The sequence below is a fragment of the Tachyglossus aculeatus genome, chromosome 10 (assembly GCF_015852505.1).
Source record: "Tachyglossus aculeatus isolate mTacAcu1 chromosome 10, mTacAcu1.pri, whole genome shotgun sequence".
Lineage (NCBI taxonomy): Eukaryota > Metazoa > Chordata > Mammalia > Monotremata > Tachyglossidae > Tachyglossus > Tachyglossus aculeatus.
In genome coordinates, this window is record NC_052075.1 from 56,036,360 (window position 1) to 56,052,240 (window position 15,881).

General features: G+C 52.3%; 1 protein-coding gene across 2 annotated transcripts; it reads right to left on the reverse strand.

Moving 5' to 3' along the window:
- Positions 1-156: 156 nt before the first annotated feature.
- On the reverse strand, positions 157-6,831 carry KRT85 (keratin 85). Of its 2 annotated transcripts, none has more exons than XM_038752253.1 (9): positions 6,415-6,831; positions 5,160-5,368; positions 4,772-4,832; positions 3,994-4,089; positions 2,872-3,036; positions 2,543-2,668; positions 2,131-2,351; positions 1,523-1,554; positions 157-350 (listed from the first exon to the last, which is right to left on the reverse strand). In XM_038752253.1, the coding sequence occupies exons 1-9, from the start codon at positions 6,829-6,831 to the stop codon at positions 157-159; spliced, it is 1,521 nt and encodes a 506-aa protein (XP_038608181.1). The 2 variants fall into 2 exon arrangements, with proteins under 2 accessions (XP_038608181.1, XP_038608182.1); XM_038752254.1 differs by having other exon boundaries at positions 157-343; positions 1,519-1,554.
- Between the last annotated feature and the right edge of the window lie 9,050 nt (positions 6,832-15,881).

Here is a 15,881-nt window from a genome sequence, read left to right on the forward strand (position 1 = left end):
TGCGTTGGAAACGGGCGAAGGGGCAACGCTTGCGTTAAGAACGGGCGTTTCTGGGGGACGGGATTGGGGGTGGGGGGTTCTCGAGGAAGGGGCAGCCGCGGATTCACCCTCGCTCAGCGGGTCCCGGCGGGAGGGGGCGCGGGAGGCGCCGGCCCTCTAGGCGAAGCGCACAGACCGGCTGCTCCCGCAGCTGAAACCCGAGCCGCGGGGAATACAGGGGGCACAGGAGTCGGGTGCCATGACAGTGTAGCTGCCCCCGGACACGGAGGAGCCTGTGGAGATCTGTCGCCCGGGGGTCGTGGAGGAGGAGAAGCCCCCGCAGGTGACCCCACCTCGGGAGCTGCTCACGCCTGCGGGGAAGAAACACGGAACCGTCAGTCGAGTGGGCAGGAGCCGAGCCGTTTGCTCTGATGCGCGCCCCCAAGCACCCAGCCCTCGGCGTTTAGTAGGTGTCCGGGATTTCACTCTGCATCTAATTGATGTCCAGTACAGAGCTGGGCACCTAGTAGGCATCCGGTAGGATTCTAAAGCTCGTTGGCATTCGGGACAGCGCTCTGCACTTAGTAGGCATAGGGTAGTAATCACCTAGCAGGCCTCCAGTACAGTGTTCTAGCCTTAGAAAGCGTCTAGTATAGCATTCTGCATTTAGTAGCTGTCCAGTATAGCACTGTACATCACAGGAGCTCACTCAACGCTAAAGATCTCACTCAACGCTTATTTGAGGGGGAGGGGCGCGCGGAGCGCAGAATTCCAATAGGGCCCGGGTGTCAGAGGACCTGGGTTCTTATCCCGAATTTTGCCAATTGCTTGCAGGGTGACCTTGGACAAGTCACTTAAATTTTCCGAGCCTCAGTTCCCTCATCTGAAAAATGGGGATTAAATCCTACTCCTTCCTACTTAGACTGTGAGCTCCACGTGGGACAGGGACGGGGTCCAACCGATAAATCTTGTATCTAATCCAGAGTTTAAAACAGTGCTTAACACTTAGTAAGCGCTTAACAAATAACATAAAGCAAAACAAATCCGGATGTGGGATCTGGAAGACTGATTCAGAGGGTGTATACCGAGGGTAATGATGATGATAATAGTAAAGCTCAAGAGCTTCCTATGTGTCGAGCACTGTTCTAAGCGCTGGGGTAGATACAAGTTCATCAGGTAGGACCTTAATTTGTGGTGGTGCATATACCACACAAGTCGGCTGCCAAACTGTCCAGATTTTTCAGCCTCTCAGATTAGAATTTATCTTTGGAAGGGACGAGATTTCAAACACAGTCATTTTTTTTTCTTCCCTCCTGACACCTCCACACCGTTCGGACCACAGATTGAAATGGTGATCTGCATCATCCAGAGAGTTTGCCGTGGTGTCTCCCGCTCCGCTTTGTGCTCAGCGCTTAGAACAGTACTGGACCCATAGTAAGCGCTTAATAAATGCCATTATTATTATTATTATTATTATTATTATTATTATTGTTATTACTGCCAAAATGTAGCAACAACTTTTTAGCCGGGAGAGAATACTTACAGACGTTCACGGCTCCCACGCCTTCACACAGCCTGCGAGGGAAGAGGGAGAGAGGTTAGCAAAGCCAACCACCAGAATTTGCTGAGATCCCGCGGGGGCAGAGGAGGTGTGTAAGGGGAAATCCCTGCAACCCGGGTCCCTGGGGGAGGGGGGGGCTCCGCAGGCAGGTTCTTCTTAGGCCCTCGGAGGGTGGCGGGGGGGATGGGGAACTGGGGTCTCTGGGGTGTCAACATCCAGGAGTGAATCCACTGGTCGTGATTCTTTTTCCCCTCCAGTTTCTCCAGTGATCGTTGCAAAACTCATTCATTCATTCAATTCCTTCAATCGTATTTACCGAGAGCTTACTGAGTGCAGAGCACTGTACTAAGCGCTTGGAAAATACAAATAAGCAATAGAGAGAGACAGTCCCTGACCACACCAGTTTAGAACATTCATCCCCTCCACCCTGACATGACGGAATTCTTCCTTGGGTCTAACTTAATTCCCTTTTATTGGGTCCCGCCCTCTTACCAGTAAGCTTCGGGGGAGCTGAAAGCCGTGATGTGCCGCCCCGCTTCGTGCTGACCCCAGACCCCAGAACACCTTCCTTGCCCCTTCCCACTCCTCACCGGCTCTCCTCGCCCTCCAGCAGCCGCCTGTAAGTGGCAATCTCGATGTCCAGCCCCAGCTTGGAGTTCATGACCTCTTGGTACTCCTTAAGCAGGCAGGCCATGTCCTGCTTGGCCTTCAGCAGGGCGGCCTCCAGCCCAGCCAGCTTACTCTTGGCATCGCTGAGGGCCACTTCACCCTGCTGTTCTGCCTCTGCCACGGCTGCCTCCAGCTTGGCGTTCTGGGAGAGGGGCGGGAAGAGGGGTGAGGGGAGAGGTCACGTCTCCCTGCTCCCTCACCACCCTCCCGCTCCAGGGTTTCTCGCCCTCCTCTTCAGCCAGGATCCTGGTGGCGAGGGAGGGGGCGTGACTCCTGCTAGAGACCCCCCTGACTCACCTAGACGGTCTCCTCCGGTCTCCCCCACTCACTCACCTGGCACTTGGCGTTCTCCACCTCTGCGGTCAGCCGCTGGATCATGCGGTTCAGCTCATTGATCTCCTCCTTGGTGCGGCGCAGGGTTTCCCCGTGACGGACCACCGTGGCCTTCATCTCTTCACACTGCCGCCCGGGAGCGGAAGAAAACGGGGGTATTTGTGGGGGGGGAAAAGCCACCCCACCTTCCTGCTTCGCTGCTCTCAGTCGCCGCGAAGGACAGGGCTGATCCCAGACAGGACAGGCCGTACCCACCTCCCTGCCTCAGCCCAGGACATCGGGTTAGGGGAATCCCGCCCCCCACCCACCCCACCCCCGACAGGACTCACCTTGTTGCGATACCAGGACTCGGCCTCGGCCCGGCTGCGACTGGCGATGTCGTCGTACTGGGCCTTGATCTCGGCCACCACGCAGTCCATGTTCAGCTCTCGGCTGTTGTCCATCTTGACGATGACGGAGGTGTCGGAGATCTGGGAGTTCAGTAGGCGGATCTCCTACGGGAAGAAGGAGAAGGGTTGGGGGTGGTCAGGGCAAACACCGTCAGCTCCCGAGTCCACCACCCTAAATTACTCCCTCCAGTGCGACCCCTCCCCAGGAGGTTCGGAAAGTTGGCCAGGAGAGGGGTCGGAGCCGCGGGACCCCAGAAGGTATTTTGCTGTTTCTGCAGATTTTCGTCACGAACTCCCGGGATTGAGAACTCCTGGATCCTTGGCCTCTGGCTTTATGATCCCTCTTTTCGGAACATCCCCCTCACTCACGAACGAATACATACACTTGGGCACACAAACAATTACGCCTACGCTGCCATTCACACATAAACAGCAATTCGTATTCCCGTGTCTAACCCCCCACCTCCCCCGCCACACACGCACACACATACACACACACACCACCTGTGCCTGTATACACCCAGACACACCCAGGAAAGACAGAAACACACACATATACAGAAGCACAAACGTTTACTGTGTGACCTTGGGCAAGCCACTTAATTTCTTTGTGCCTCAGTTACCTCATCTGTAAAACGGGGATTAAGATCGTGAGACCCAAGAGGGACATGGACTGCGTCCAACCTGATTACCTTGGGTCAACCTCAGCGCTGTGAACAGTGTTTGGCACATAGTAAGCGCTTAATAAACACCACAATTAAACATTCATTCAATCGTATTTATTGAGCGCTTACTGTGTGCAGAGCACCGCCACACATCACATACACACACATCACATACACAAAGATGGAAGGGCTTAAAAGATATCTCGTAGATGTCCACATCAAACATAAGCGAGACCGGCTACTATGTTTCCATGCATGCACACGCTTGAAAGGAACAAGCATAACCTTTGGTCCAGACACAAACACATATATTGCCATGCGTGTCCCCGGGCACCCTCTGAGACCCACACACCCGTAATCCTCATTTCCACCCACTGGCGGCTCTGCCCACGCCTACCTCCTCGTACAGCGCCCGCAAGAAATTGATCTCCTCCGTGAGGACTTCCACATTGGCCTCGAGGTCGGATTTGCGCAGGTAGGCAGCGTCCACATCCTTTGAAGGGAAAAGGGAGCGGGAAGGAATAATAATAATCATAATTATGGTATTTACTACGTGCCAAGGACTGTTCTAAGCTCTGGGATAGATACAAGATAATCAGGTTTTTGTTCTGACGACTTGACATCTGTCCACATGTCCACATGTTTTGTTGTCTGTCTCCCCCTTCTAGCCAGTTGTTGGGTAGGGACCGTCTCTATATGTTGCCGACTTGTACTTCCCAAGCTCTCAGTACAGTGCTCTGCACACAGTAAGCGCTCAATAAATACGATGGAATGAATGAATGAATGAATGAATGAATGGTCGCTCCACGCGGGGCTCACAGTCTTATTCCCCATTTTACAGATGAGGTCGCTGAAGCCCAGTGAAGTGAAGCGACTTGCCCAAGGTTACACAGCAGACAAGTGGTGGAGCCGGGATTGGAACCTGTGACCTTCTAACCCTCAAGCCCCTGCTCTTGCCATTAGGCCAAGCTGCTTCTCAATAAAGGCCGGAAAACAACACAGATAGAGGAAAAGAAGAGGTCTGTGGGTAACATCCGAGAATCGCTCCCCCCCACCCCACCACTAGAGCAGGGCACCCCCTCCCAGGTCTGGGACCCGCCTTCCGGGGTTGGAGTATCTCAGTTCCGTCTCGTTAGGCACTTTCTCCACGGTCAAACCCATCCCGACTGTCTCACCTTCTTCAACACCACGAACTCGTTCTCCGCCGTGGCCCGCAGCGCCACCTCTTCTTCGTACCTAGTGGGGGACAGGAGTGGGGTGAGAGAGTGGTCGTAGGGGCCCGGTCTCTCCTGCCTGTCTACCCATCGTAGGGTATGGCCTCCTTCTCCAGGAAGTCCTCTAGCGCTCCCCCGTTGTCCCCCATGCGGACCTTTCCTTTCCCTCGACTCCCTTCCGCCCCTGTCCTACTGGGTCTGTCCATCCGGGTGGAAGGGTCTGGTTGTCTGCTTGTCCCCCCAGCAGCCGGGGGGCTCCCCGAGGCGGGGACCCCCTTCTCTTCGCGCCCTGGTTATCACTGCGATGATGAGGGGAGAGGAAAGAGGGGGTACGGCTACGGCCACTCACTTCTTCTTGTAGCCCTCCAGGACCTCCTGCATGTGGTTTAACTCGGACACGAGGCGGCCGCTATCCGCCTCCACGCACTCCAGTTCGCGCTTCAGTGTCTCGATGTAGCCATTAAACAGAGGTTCCATGTTGCTCTGGCAGCATCGCTGGTTCTGGTAGAACTGCCATTTGGTTTCCAGCAGCTTATTTTGCTGCTCCAGGAACCGCACCTGAGGCGCAAGAGGTGGAGAGATGCGCGGGGAGTTCAGGAGGATGCCAATGCCAAACTCATCCCTTCTCCGTTCACTCCCCTGCAACCTCTCGCCCCGGACTCCTCTCCTCTGGGGTTAGTCAGCCAGTCAATAGATTTATTGAATGCTTACAGTGTGCAGGGCACTGTTCTAAGCACTAGGGAGACTGCAATAGAACAATAAAGAAACATTCCCTATCCACAAAAAGCTTACAGTCTAGAGTCCAGAAGGACAGACAGAGTCAGATATTCAGTATCGTAAAGAGTAGATGGGATTGCGTGGAAAATCGAGGGACTGCTTAGGCAGGGACAGAGACAGACAGACAGACAGACACACACACACACAGAAACACACACACACAGAAACACACACACACACAGAAACTTCGAAAGGAGGTTAGAGACAAAAAGAAGTAGAGACATGGGTAGCGAGAGTAAAAGAGGCACACAGATACACCCACAAGCGCTTAGTACAGTTCTCTGCGCACAGCAAGTGCTCAATAAATACGATTGAATGAATGAATACTGAAACACATACACAGTGCATACACAGACGGAGAGACAGAGGAATAGAGACGGAGATATAGAGGCGCAGAGTCGGAGAGGCATAGAGTTACGGAGACAGACCACATCAAATTCCGTGGGCTGCCAAGCCCCAGGAGAAACTGATTCTCTTCACCCAGAGGAAACGGGCTTGGATTGGAGCAGAAAAGTGTTAGGTTAGACTCAATGGGGAGTTCAGAACTAGAAAGGGGTATTGAGAGGTGGGGGTGAGGTGCTCCCATCCCCAGAGATCTGGGGGCTCAGGGCAGACCCTGGTTCCTTTTGGAAGCCAGGTTTGGTCCTCCTGGACCTCACTTGCCATCCCTCCCAGCTCCCAGCGTTCAGGACACCGCCTCAAGAAAGCAGTGTCTCCAAGAAGCCCTGGGTGATGCGGGTTGCTCGTAGGTCCATCCTGCGGAGTCGGGTAGACAGGGGGGAGTCCGGTGGTCAGAGTGAGTCTGGGGGAGACCCCCCGGGCCTCACCTTGTCGATGAAGGTGGCGAACTTGCTGTTGAGAAACTTGATCTGTTCCTTCTCCTCGTGCTTCACGCCCTGGGCGTTAGGGTCGATCTCCAGGTTGAGCGGGGTCAGCAGGCTCTCGTTGACCGACACGCTGGTGATGCAGGGCGGGCTGGGCCCGCACACGCCGCCCGAACGGTAGCCGAAGCTGCGGCCGCAGCCGGGGCGGTAGCCGCCCACGGAGATGCGGGGGCCGCAGGGGCCCACGGCGCTGAGGCTGCGGCTGCCGAAGCCGGTCAGGCCCCGGTAGCAGGATACCCCGCGGTAGGGAGCGGCGGTGATGCAGCAGCGGTCTCCGACCCGGGGAGCCACCGCCGAGCAGGAGCTGAAAGTCCGGGAGACCCCGCAGCCGGAGCTGATGCGGTAGGAGCGGCAGGACATGATGCTGAATCGGAACGCGCTGCGGGGAGCGAGAGAACAAGAGCGCACGGAGCTGTCGGAGCTGCTGATCGTCTTGCCCAGGCCGGGTCAGCGGGGCCTTTTTATTGCGGGGAGACAGCGGGGTTCGGCCGTGTAAAAGGAGAGAAAAGCCATTTTACGCGCTTTATTGGCTTGGGGTGTTTGCCAGTACCACCCTAAACACTCGGCTTCGCGGTGAGCTCAGCACAGACTCGGCGGCGGTGGAACCGGGCTTGAAGATGTTATTAGCAACCCCGGGCGTTGCACTTTTCATCTTCAAAGCTTTTTTTACATGCATTAAGTAATTAATCTGCCCCACCACCCTAAGAGGTACGCCGGGCCCCCTCTCACTGATGGGGAGAAACGTTGGGTGGGGTGTGTGGAGGGATCCCCGCTCCTGCCGACCCCCTCTCCTCCTCCAGGCCCAAATCAGCACCGGGGGTGGGGGGCAGAAGGATTTTGAAAGAGACCATCCCGCCCCCGCTCCGACTATCTTGTCTCCCTGGATTCCCCCCCTCCCCGTTCCCAGAAAACTCCTCTGGGAGCCAGCGCTTCTCCAACTGTCCGAGAGTTCCGTCTGACCTCAATCCCTCTTGCTGCGGTTGGTTAGTCCTCTGTACAGCACACTCGGGAACCGGTGGCTGTCAGAGAGTCCGCTGGGGCAAAGAGGGATCGGGCTGCTGCGTCCCTTCTTGGTGCGAGGCAGGAGTCTCTGCAGCCTGGGACCCTGGAGGGGTTCCGGGGGCTCGGGGGAGGTATTTTGTTTAGTCAGCAAATGCTGAAACAGATGGGAAAAACAATTTTTTTTATGGTTTTTGTTAAGCCATGCATTTGACTAAGAGCCGGGGTAGATACAAGATAATCACGTTGGACGCTGCCCATGTTTAATTCCCATTTTACAGATGAGAGAACTGAGGCGTGGAGAGGTGAGGTGACGTGCCCGAAGTTACAGAGCAGACAAGTGGCAGAGCCACGATTAGAACCAAGGTCCTTCTGACGCCCAGGCCGGTGAGCTATCCATTAGGTCATGCTGCCTCTCTTCCAAGGAGGCTTGCGGATGTCCCCAGACCTCTCCCTTCCAGCCCCTCCAGGCCAGAGGATTGAGGGTATTTTCAGACCTGGTGCTTTTAGCCTTTAACAGAGTGGGCCTTTCTGGTGGCTGAAAGGGGCTCGAATTTCTGCATTTTGCCCATTTCTCCCCCCTCCCCCCTCCGGGGGGCGGGCGGGGGTCACAGTGCAGCTCTTCAAATCTGGTCTCTGCCAGGGAGCAGCCAGAGACGAGGTTTGCCAAGACCCATCATCCCTTAATTTACTGTGCACAGAGCACTGTACTAAGCCCTTGGGAGAGTACGACATAACAGAGTTGATTGACACATTCCCTGCCCACAACGATCTTACAGTCCAGAGTGAAAGAGGAAATTCTGCAGGGATTCGGGGCCTGGATTCCCACTGACTGATGGAGAGTCTCTGCTTTGGTGGAAACACCGAGACGTTCCAATCCATTGATCAGTGATATTTGCCGGGCACCTGTTAGGCTCTAGGTACTTTACTGAGCACTTGGGAGAGTCCCATAGCAGCAAGACACCCATGACCTGCCTTCCAGGAGCTCAGTCAAAGAGGGGAGGCTGTCACAAATGTTTCTGGGTCAGCATGGCTCAGTGGAAAGAGCCTGGGCTTGGGAGTCAGAGGTCATGGGTTCTAATCCCGTCTCTGCCACTTGTCAGCTGTGTGACCTTCGGCAAGTCACTTGCCCAAGACTGTGCATTAAGACTGAGATTAAGACTGTGAGCCCCATGTGGGACAACCTAATTACCTTGTAGCTCCCCCAGTACTTAGAACAGTGCTTGGCACATAGTAAGCACTTAACAAATACCATCATTAGTATTATTATATAACTAAGATGGTCACCCATAGAGGCTGAGCAGCACGGTGGAAACAATGGTATTTATTGAGCACTTACTGTATGCAGAACACTATACCAAGCAATTGGGAGAGTACAATGTAGCAATAAACAGACACATTCCCTGCCCACAACGACCTTACAGTCTAGAGGGAGGTTTTTAAAATATTATTATTATTATTATTATTATTAATGGTATTTTTAAGTGCTTGTTATGTGCCAGGCACTGTACTGAGTGCTGGGGTAAACACAAGCAAATCAGGTTGGGCAAAGTCCCTGTCCCATGTGGGGCACAAAGTCTCAATCCCCAGTTTACAGATGAAGTAACTGAGGCACAGAAAAGTGAAGTGATTTGCCCAGGGTCACACAGCAAACAAGTGGTGGAGCCCGGATTAGAACCCAGGTCCTTCTGAGTCCCAGGCCCATGCTCTAGCCAGAAGGTCATGCTGTTCCTCCTTGGCATAGAGTAAGCGCTTAATGGTAGGATCATTATTCTTTATTATTGAGGGTGTTCTCTAGGAGTCTAAAGCGTCTGGGTTTGGAGATGGCAGGTGGGTGTGTGGAGTCGGGCCTGTTCAGACAGAACAGATGGCCACCTTCCTGTGTTCCCATGCACAGCCCACTGACACCATCCAAGTCTTCCCTGATTCTCCTTGGGGATTTCCCTAAGTTCCGAGTTTCAGGATGGGAGTGTCTGGATCTCTGAGGTTGTGATGGTGTCCTGGAAAAGTCTGGAGAGTGACAGAAACCTTCAGGGCTGAGAGGGACCATGAGACATCATCCTGTCCAGGCACCTGCCTCCAAGTGGGTGAATCAGTAGGCCCTCTCTGGATTCCTCACTCTTCTTTGATCTGCTCTGGAGCGTAACTCTCCCCTGGTTGGAAACTCTGAATTTTCAAGATGTTGGAGCTTTGAGGTGGGACATGGATGGAGCTTTGAGGTGGGATTTTTGTCCCATTGGGAAAACTGCAGGAGAAGGAGTGGGGAGAAAGCAGAAAAAGTAGTTCTAGGGAGCACTGTTTGAAAGAACAGTGAGCATTCACTAAGAAGCAGTATGGCCAGCGTGGCTCAATGGAAAGAGCCCAGGCTTTGGAGTCAGAGGTCATGGGTTCAAATCTCAGCTCTACCACTTGTCAGCTGTGTGACTTTGGGCAAGTCACTTAGAGTATGGGCCTGGGGGTCAGAAGGACCTGGATTCTAATCCTGTCTCCACCTCACATCGGCTGAGTGACTTTGGGCAAGGCATTTCACTTCTCTGGGCCTCAGTTTACTTCATTTGTAAAATGAGGACTAAGATTGTGAGCCCCATGTGGAACAGGGACTATGTCCAACCTGATTGACTTGTATCTGCCCCAGTGCTTAGAAAAGTGCTTGGCACATAGAAAGCACTTAACAAGTATCATTATTATTATTATTATTAAGCCAAGGGGTCAGGATAACCCACAGATTAAGCACTCAGTGCCCGGGGCATAGAGAGATGGATATAATGAATCCTTGAGGCTCTTTCATCCCCCTTTCCGTTAGCTTTGCTCCTTGGAAGCTCGGTTTGTCCCTTCTCAGCCTGGTACCTGCCGCCTCCGAGCTCTGGACGGTCTTTGAAATAATTATTGTCATTAAGCTGACCTAAGCAGGGTGCCTCTTCTTCCCTTGACAGAGAAACAGTGTCACCCCAGGGGCTGCTGGGAACTCGTCAGGAAATGGGCACTTGGCATGGACATTGGGGGAGCCCCGGCGATCGTCAGACCTAGAACCAGCCTGTGTGGGCCAGGCAGGGCTGGCTAGGGAGCAGGAGGCTGGCTCAGGTGACCTTTTAAGGTCTTTCCCAGCAGTGAGTCCCTGGGCACTCTGAGTGAATATGCCACAAGCCATGAGTCACATGAATCCCATCAAAACTATGAATTGACCTCCTCCTACTGGCCCTCAGCCAGACCTACCCTTCCCACCCCCTCAAACCTCACCCCAAGTCTCTGCTCCTTCCCCTCAGACCTCATACCCGGGAGACATTTCTTCCCCCAAGTTTGGAATCACCTTCCTCCTCCTCTTCTCCAACCTGACAACTTGCATATTAGAGAAGCAGTGTGGCTCACTGGAAAGAGCCCGGGCTTTGGAGTCAGCGGCCATGAGTTCAAATCCCAGCTCCACCAACTGTCGCTGTGTGACTTTGGGCAAGTCACTCAACTTCTCTGTGCCTCAGTTACCTCATCTGTAAAATGGGGATTGACTGTGCCCCCCACGGGACAACCTGATCACTTTGTATCCCCCAGCCCTTACGACATTGCTTTGCACATAGTAAGCACTTAATAAATGCCATAATTATTATTATTATTATTATTATTATTATTATTATTATTTCCCCAGTGCTCAGTACAGTGCTTGGCACATAGTAAGCATTTAACAAATACCACAATTGTTATTATTATGTGGCATTTGTTAAGCACTTATGATAATCATAATAACGTTGATGGTGATGTTGATGATGATGATGATGACAGAAACCTGGTTCCATCCCCTTCTTCCCAAACTCTAATGAAAGCCTACCTCCTCCAGGAGGCCTCCTCAGAATCACCCCAACTCGGCTTGGGTCATTCTCCAGAGTTCAGTAGAGTGCGTGGCACATAGTAAGCGTTGAACAAATACCATAATTATAATTATTATTCTCTTAGCCCTTGGGTATACCTGAGGGGGAAGGGAAGAGTTGAGCTGGAGAGATTCTTGGGGGAACGGGGAGGAAGGGGGAGATAAATCCAGACAGACATTCTGGAGAAGGTGGCCGTGAGCTGCAGCAAGCAGACAAAGAAAAGGAGAGGAGGAAGAAGGGGGAGAACGGAGGAATAGGGAGACTTTTCTAGACGGGAGGGCAGTGAAGGCCAAGACGAAGGGGTGGGAGAGAGGGCTAGAGGGTGAAGGTAGGGGCGGAGAGTTGGGAAGAGGGAAGAAGGGGAGGGCACAGGTGAATGGGGGATTTCGGGATTTGGGGGTGGGAATGTTTCCTCCCCTCCTTGGTCAGGGTGGGGAATCCCCATTCCCTGTCTCCCCCGACAGCGGGGAGAGGGGGCGAGCAGACGACCTAGTCTAATTTTGGGGTCGCCGTGGGATCGTGGGTGCATTCACGCCAGCCTCATAGCCTCGGGCTCGGAGCTGCCGGACAGGAAACTCGGTCCAATTGAAGCTGGATCAGCATCTTCGGTATGGCCACGCCCTTCGGGTCCTAAAGCAAGACCACGACCGCCCCCACCTTACCCCTCTCCCTCCCACTCCGTGGCTCAGAGACCCAAGGTGAAATAATTGATGGTATTTGTTAAGTGCTTACTATGTCCAAGCAATGTACTAAGCTCTGGGGTAGATACAGGATAGTCAAGTTGGACACAGATCCTGCCCCATCTGAGGCTCTCAGTCTAAATGGGAGGGAGAACCGGTATTAATTTCCCATTTTACAGATGAGGAAACTGAGGCACACAGAAGTTAAGTGACTTGCCCAAGTCACACAGCAGGCAAGTGAGAAGCAGCATGGCCTAGTGGATGGAACATGAGCATGGAAGTCAGAAGGGGCTGGGTTCTAATCCTGACTCTGCCGCTTGTCTGCTGTGTGAGCTTGGGCAAATCACTTAACTTCTCTGTACCTCAGTTAACTCATCTGTAAAATGGGGATTATGACTGTGAGCCCCAAGTGGGACATGAACCGTGTCCAACCTGATTAGCTCATATCTACCCCAGCTCTTAGTACAGTGCCTGGCACATAATAAACACTTAATAAATACAATTAAAAAGTGATAGAGCCAGGATTAGGATCTAACTCCTTAGATTCCCAGGCCAGGGCTCTTTTTCCTAAACCACTTTGCTTCAGGGAAATTCGATCTCCAATTGAGAGAAAGGAGGGAGCCAAGGAGATCTTCCCTCTCTCTACAATGCCTGATTTCTCTTAGATCTGCAACTTGAAGCATTTTTACTTCTCTGCCTAGCTTCTTTAGTTTTCCCATCTGGTTTCTTTTCACCTCTCTGCCTACTTTCTTTAGGTCCTCTATTGGGTTTCTTTTCAGGCCTCTGCCTGGGTTTTTTCAATTCTGCAACCTGATTTATTTTAGGTGGTGGGGAACTTGAGTAGCAGCATGGCCTAGTGGAAAGAGCATGGGCCTGGAAATCTAAAGGACCTGGCAACTCTGCCATATCTGCTTTATGACCTTGGGCAAGTCATTTAATTTCTCTGTGCCTCAGTTCACTCATCTGTAAAATGGATATTAAGACTGTGAGCCCCACGTGGGACCTGGACTGTGTCCAACCTCATTGGTTTACACACATCTCCTCCTTCCCAAGCTCTTGGGAAGCAGTGTGGCTCAGTGGAAAGAGCACGGGCCTTGGAGTCAGAGGTCATGGGTTTGAATCCCGGCTCTGCCAATTGTCAGCTGTGTGACTTTGGGCAAGTCACTTAATTTCTCTGTGCCTCAGTTACCTCATCTGTAAAATGGGGATTAAGACTGTGAGCCCCACGTGGGACAACCTGATCACCTTGTAACCTCCCCAGCACTTAGAGCAGTGCTGTGCACATAGTAAGCGCTTAATAAATGCCATTATTGTTATTATTATTATTAGTAGTAGTAGTAGTAGTAGTAGTAGTAGTAGTAGTATTCCCAGACTAAGCCCCACTTTTCCTCATCTCCCATTCCCTTCTGTGTCGTTCTGACTTGCTCCTTTTGTTCTTCCCTCTCACCCCACCCAGCCCCACGTCACTTATGCATATATCTGTAATTTTATTTATTAGTATTGATGTCTGTCTTCACCCTCCCTGGCGCCTAGACTGTGAACTTGTTGTGGGCAGGGAATGTCACTGTTTATTGTTGTACTTTCCCAAGCTTTTACTGTAGTGCTGTACACACACTAAGTGACTAACAAATGCCATTAAAAAAACCCCAACTTACTTAAGTGTGATGATGGAGGCTTTGGATCTAAACCTTTGAATCCCAGTTCCAGGTGATCCCAGGACAGCTGACACCCAGCTTCTTCTCCCACCCAAAGACAAGGAGTTAACTATTGACCAACCTGGACTTCCCCGCTGTTGGGTAGGGACCGTCTGTATATGTTGCCAACTTGTACTTCCCAAGCGCTTAGTACAGTGCTCTGCACACAGTAAGCGCTCAGTAAATACGATTGAATGAACGTGAGGTCCCTGGGAGGGTCTCGGTTCCCCCTGATGCAGCTGGGGACAGAGGGGTGGGGGGACCACCCTTGTACTTCCCAAGCGCTTAGTACAGTGCTCTGCACACAGTAAGCGCTCAATAAATACGACTGATTGATTGATTGACCCGGGTTTGCAGGTTGCCCGCAGAAGCGACAAAAACTTAGAAGGGAAATTTAGAGAGATTGGCCAGGAGAGGGCAGCAAAGAGCCACCGGTGGGACGATGCTGTTCTGCAAGAAGTGATTTGCGAAGCAGCGCGGCTCAGTGGAAAGAGTCCGGGCTTGAGAGTCAGAGGTCATGGGTTCTAATCCCGCCTCCGCCACTTGTCAGCTGTGTGACTTTGGGCAAGTCACTTCACTTCTCTGGGCCTCAGTTCCCTCAGCTGAGCCCACTGTTGGGTAGGGACTGTCTCTATATGTTGCCAATTTGTACTTCCCAAGCGCTTAGTATAGTGCTCTGCACATAGTAAGGGCTCAATAAATACGATTGATGATGATGATAAAATGAGGATGAAGACTGTGAGCCCCCTGTGGGACAATCTGATTACCTTGTAACCTCCTAGCGCTTAGAATAGCGCTTGGCACATAGTCAGCGCTTAACAAGTGCCATCGTCATCATCATCATCGTCATTTGCCCAAAGTCATACAGCAGAGAAGTGGTGGAGCCAGAATTAGAACCCATGACGTTCTGACTACGAGGCCCGTGTTCTATCCACTTATGCCGGTCTCTGTACATAGTAAGTGCTTAATAAATGTCACTGATTGATTGATTGATTGAGAGGCTCAACTCTTCCTCCCCCACCATCGGGAAACACGTTCTCCCCTCCGTTGTGGCCTGGATCAGAGGCAGAGGAATAGACGAGTTGATCCATCATCGGTAACAGTGTTTATAGTGCCTTTCCTGGGTTCATTCAATCATATTTATTGAGCGCTTACTGTGTGTGCAGAGCACTGTCCTAAGCACTTGGAGAAGTACAATGCAACAATAAACAGTGACATTCCCTGCCCACAATGAGCTCACAGTCTAAAGCAGGGGAGACAGACATCAGTTCAAATAAATAAAATTTCACACCTGTACCTAAGTGCTTTGGAGCTACAAAACTCTGTAAGAAGTTTATGGGTACAGTAGGGTGAAGTTTCGCCCTTCTGGGGGTCAAGGGCCAGAGAGACTCAGAGAGAGAGACAGAGATGAGACTCAATGTAAGAGAGACAGAGGGACTGAGAAAAACACAGAAGGAGGTTAAGGCCTAGGGAACCAGAGGCAAGACTGGATGGGGTCCTCTTCTTCGTGGTCGGGAAGATTTATGGATGCCTGTCCAACTCTCCCTTCTTCTCCCAGCCGGGATTTCCTCGGCTTCCATTCTCACGGAGCTTGAACATTGCCCCAGGAGGTTTTGGCCCCTCCTCGGGCTACAGGGAGGCTGCTAATCTCTCCCCGTGGGTTACTGCTCCAAAGCTCCGGATCTCCTGCCACTCCGTGGCAATGCCATCCGGCTGCAGTGGACTAGGGCTAATAAAAATAATAATTGTGGTGTTTATTAAGTGCTTACTTTGTGCCGGTCACTGTACTAAACGCTGGGGTGGATCCAAACTAATTGGGTTGGACACAGTCCCTGTGGCCCAATCCCCATGAGGTAACTGAGGCTTAGAAAAGTGACTTGCCCATGGTCATACAGCAGAGAAATGGTGGAGCTGTATTAGAACCCATGACCTTCAGACTCCCAGGCTTGTGCTATATCCCCTACTCCATGGTGCTTCTCAGAAGCACCAGATCTGGATTGCAGGGGAATCCGAGGAAGGGTCCAGGTACTGACATGTCATTCAAGGTAATGGGTTGGGGTCACCCTCTGCTGAACTCAGGTCTTGGTTCAGTGGGACCGTTCCCTATTGGATCCCCCAGTTTCCCTCTGCCCAGAGAGACCTCCCCACTTCTCTGTCCACCATAATCTAGGTTTCCCTCT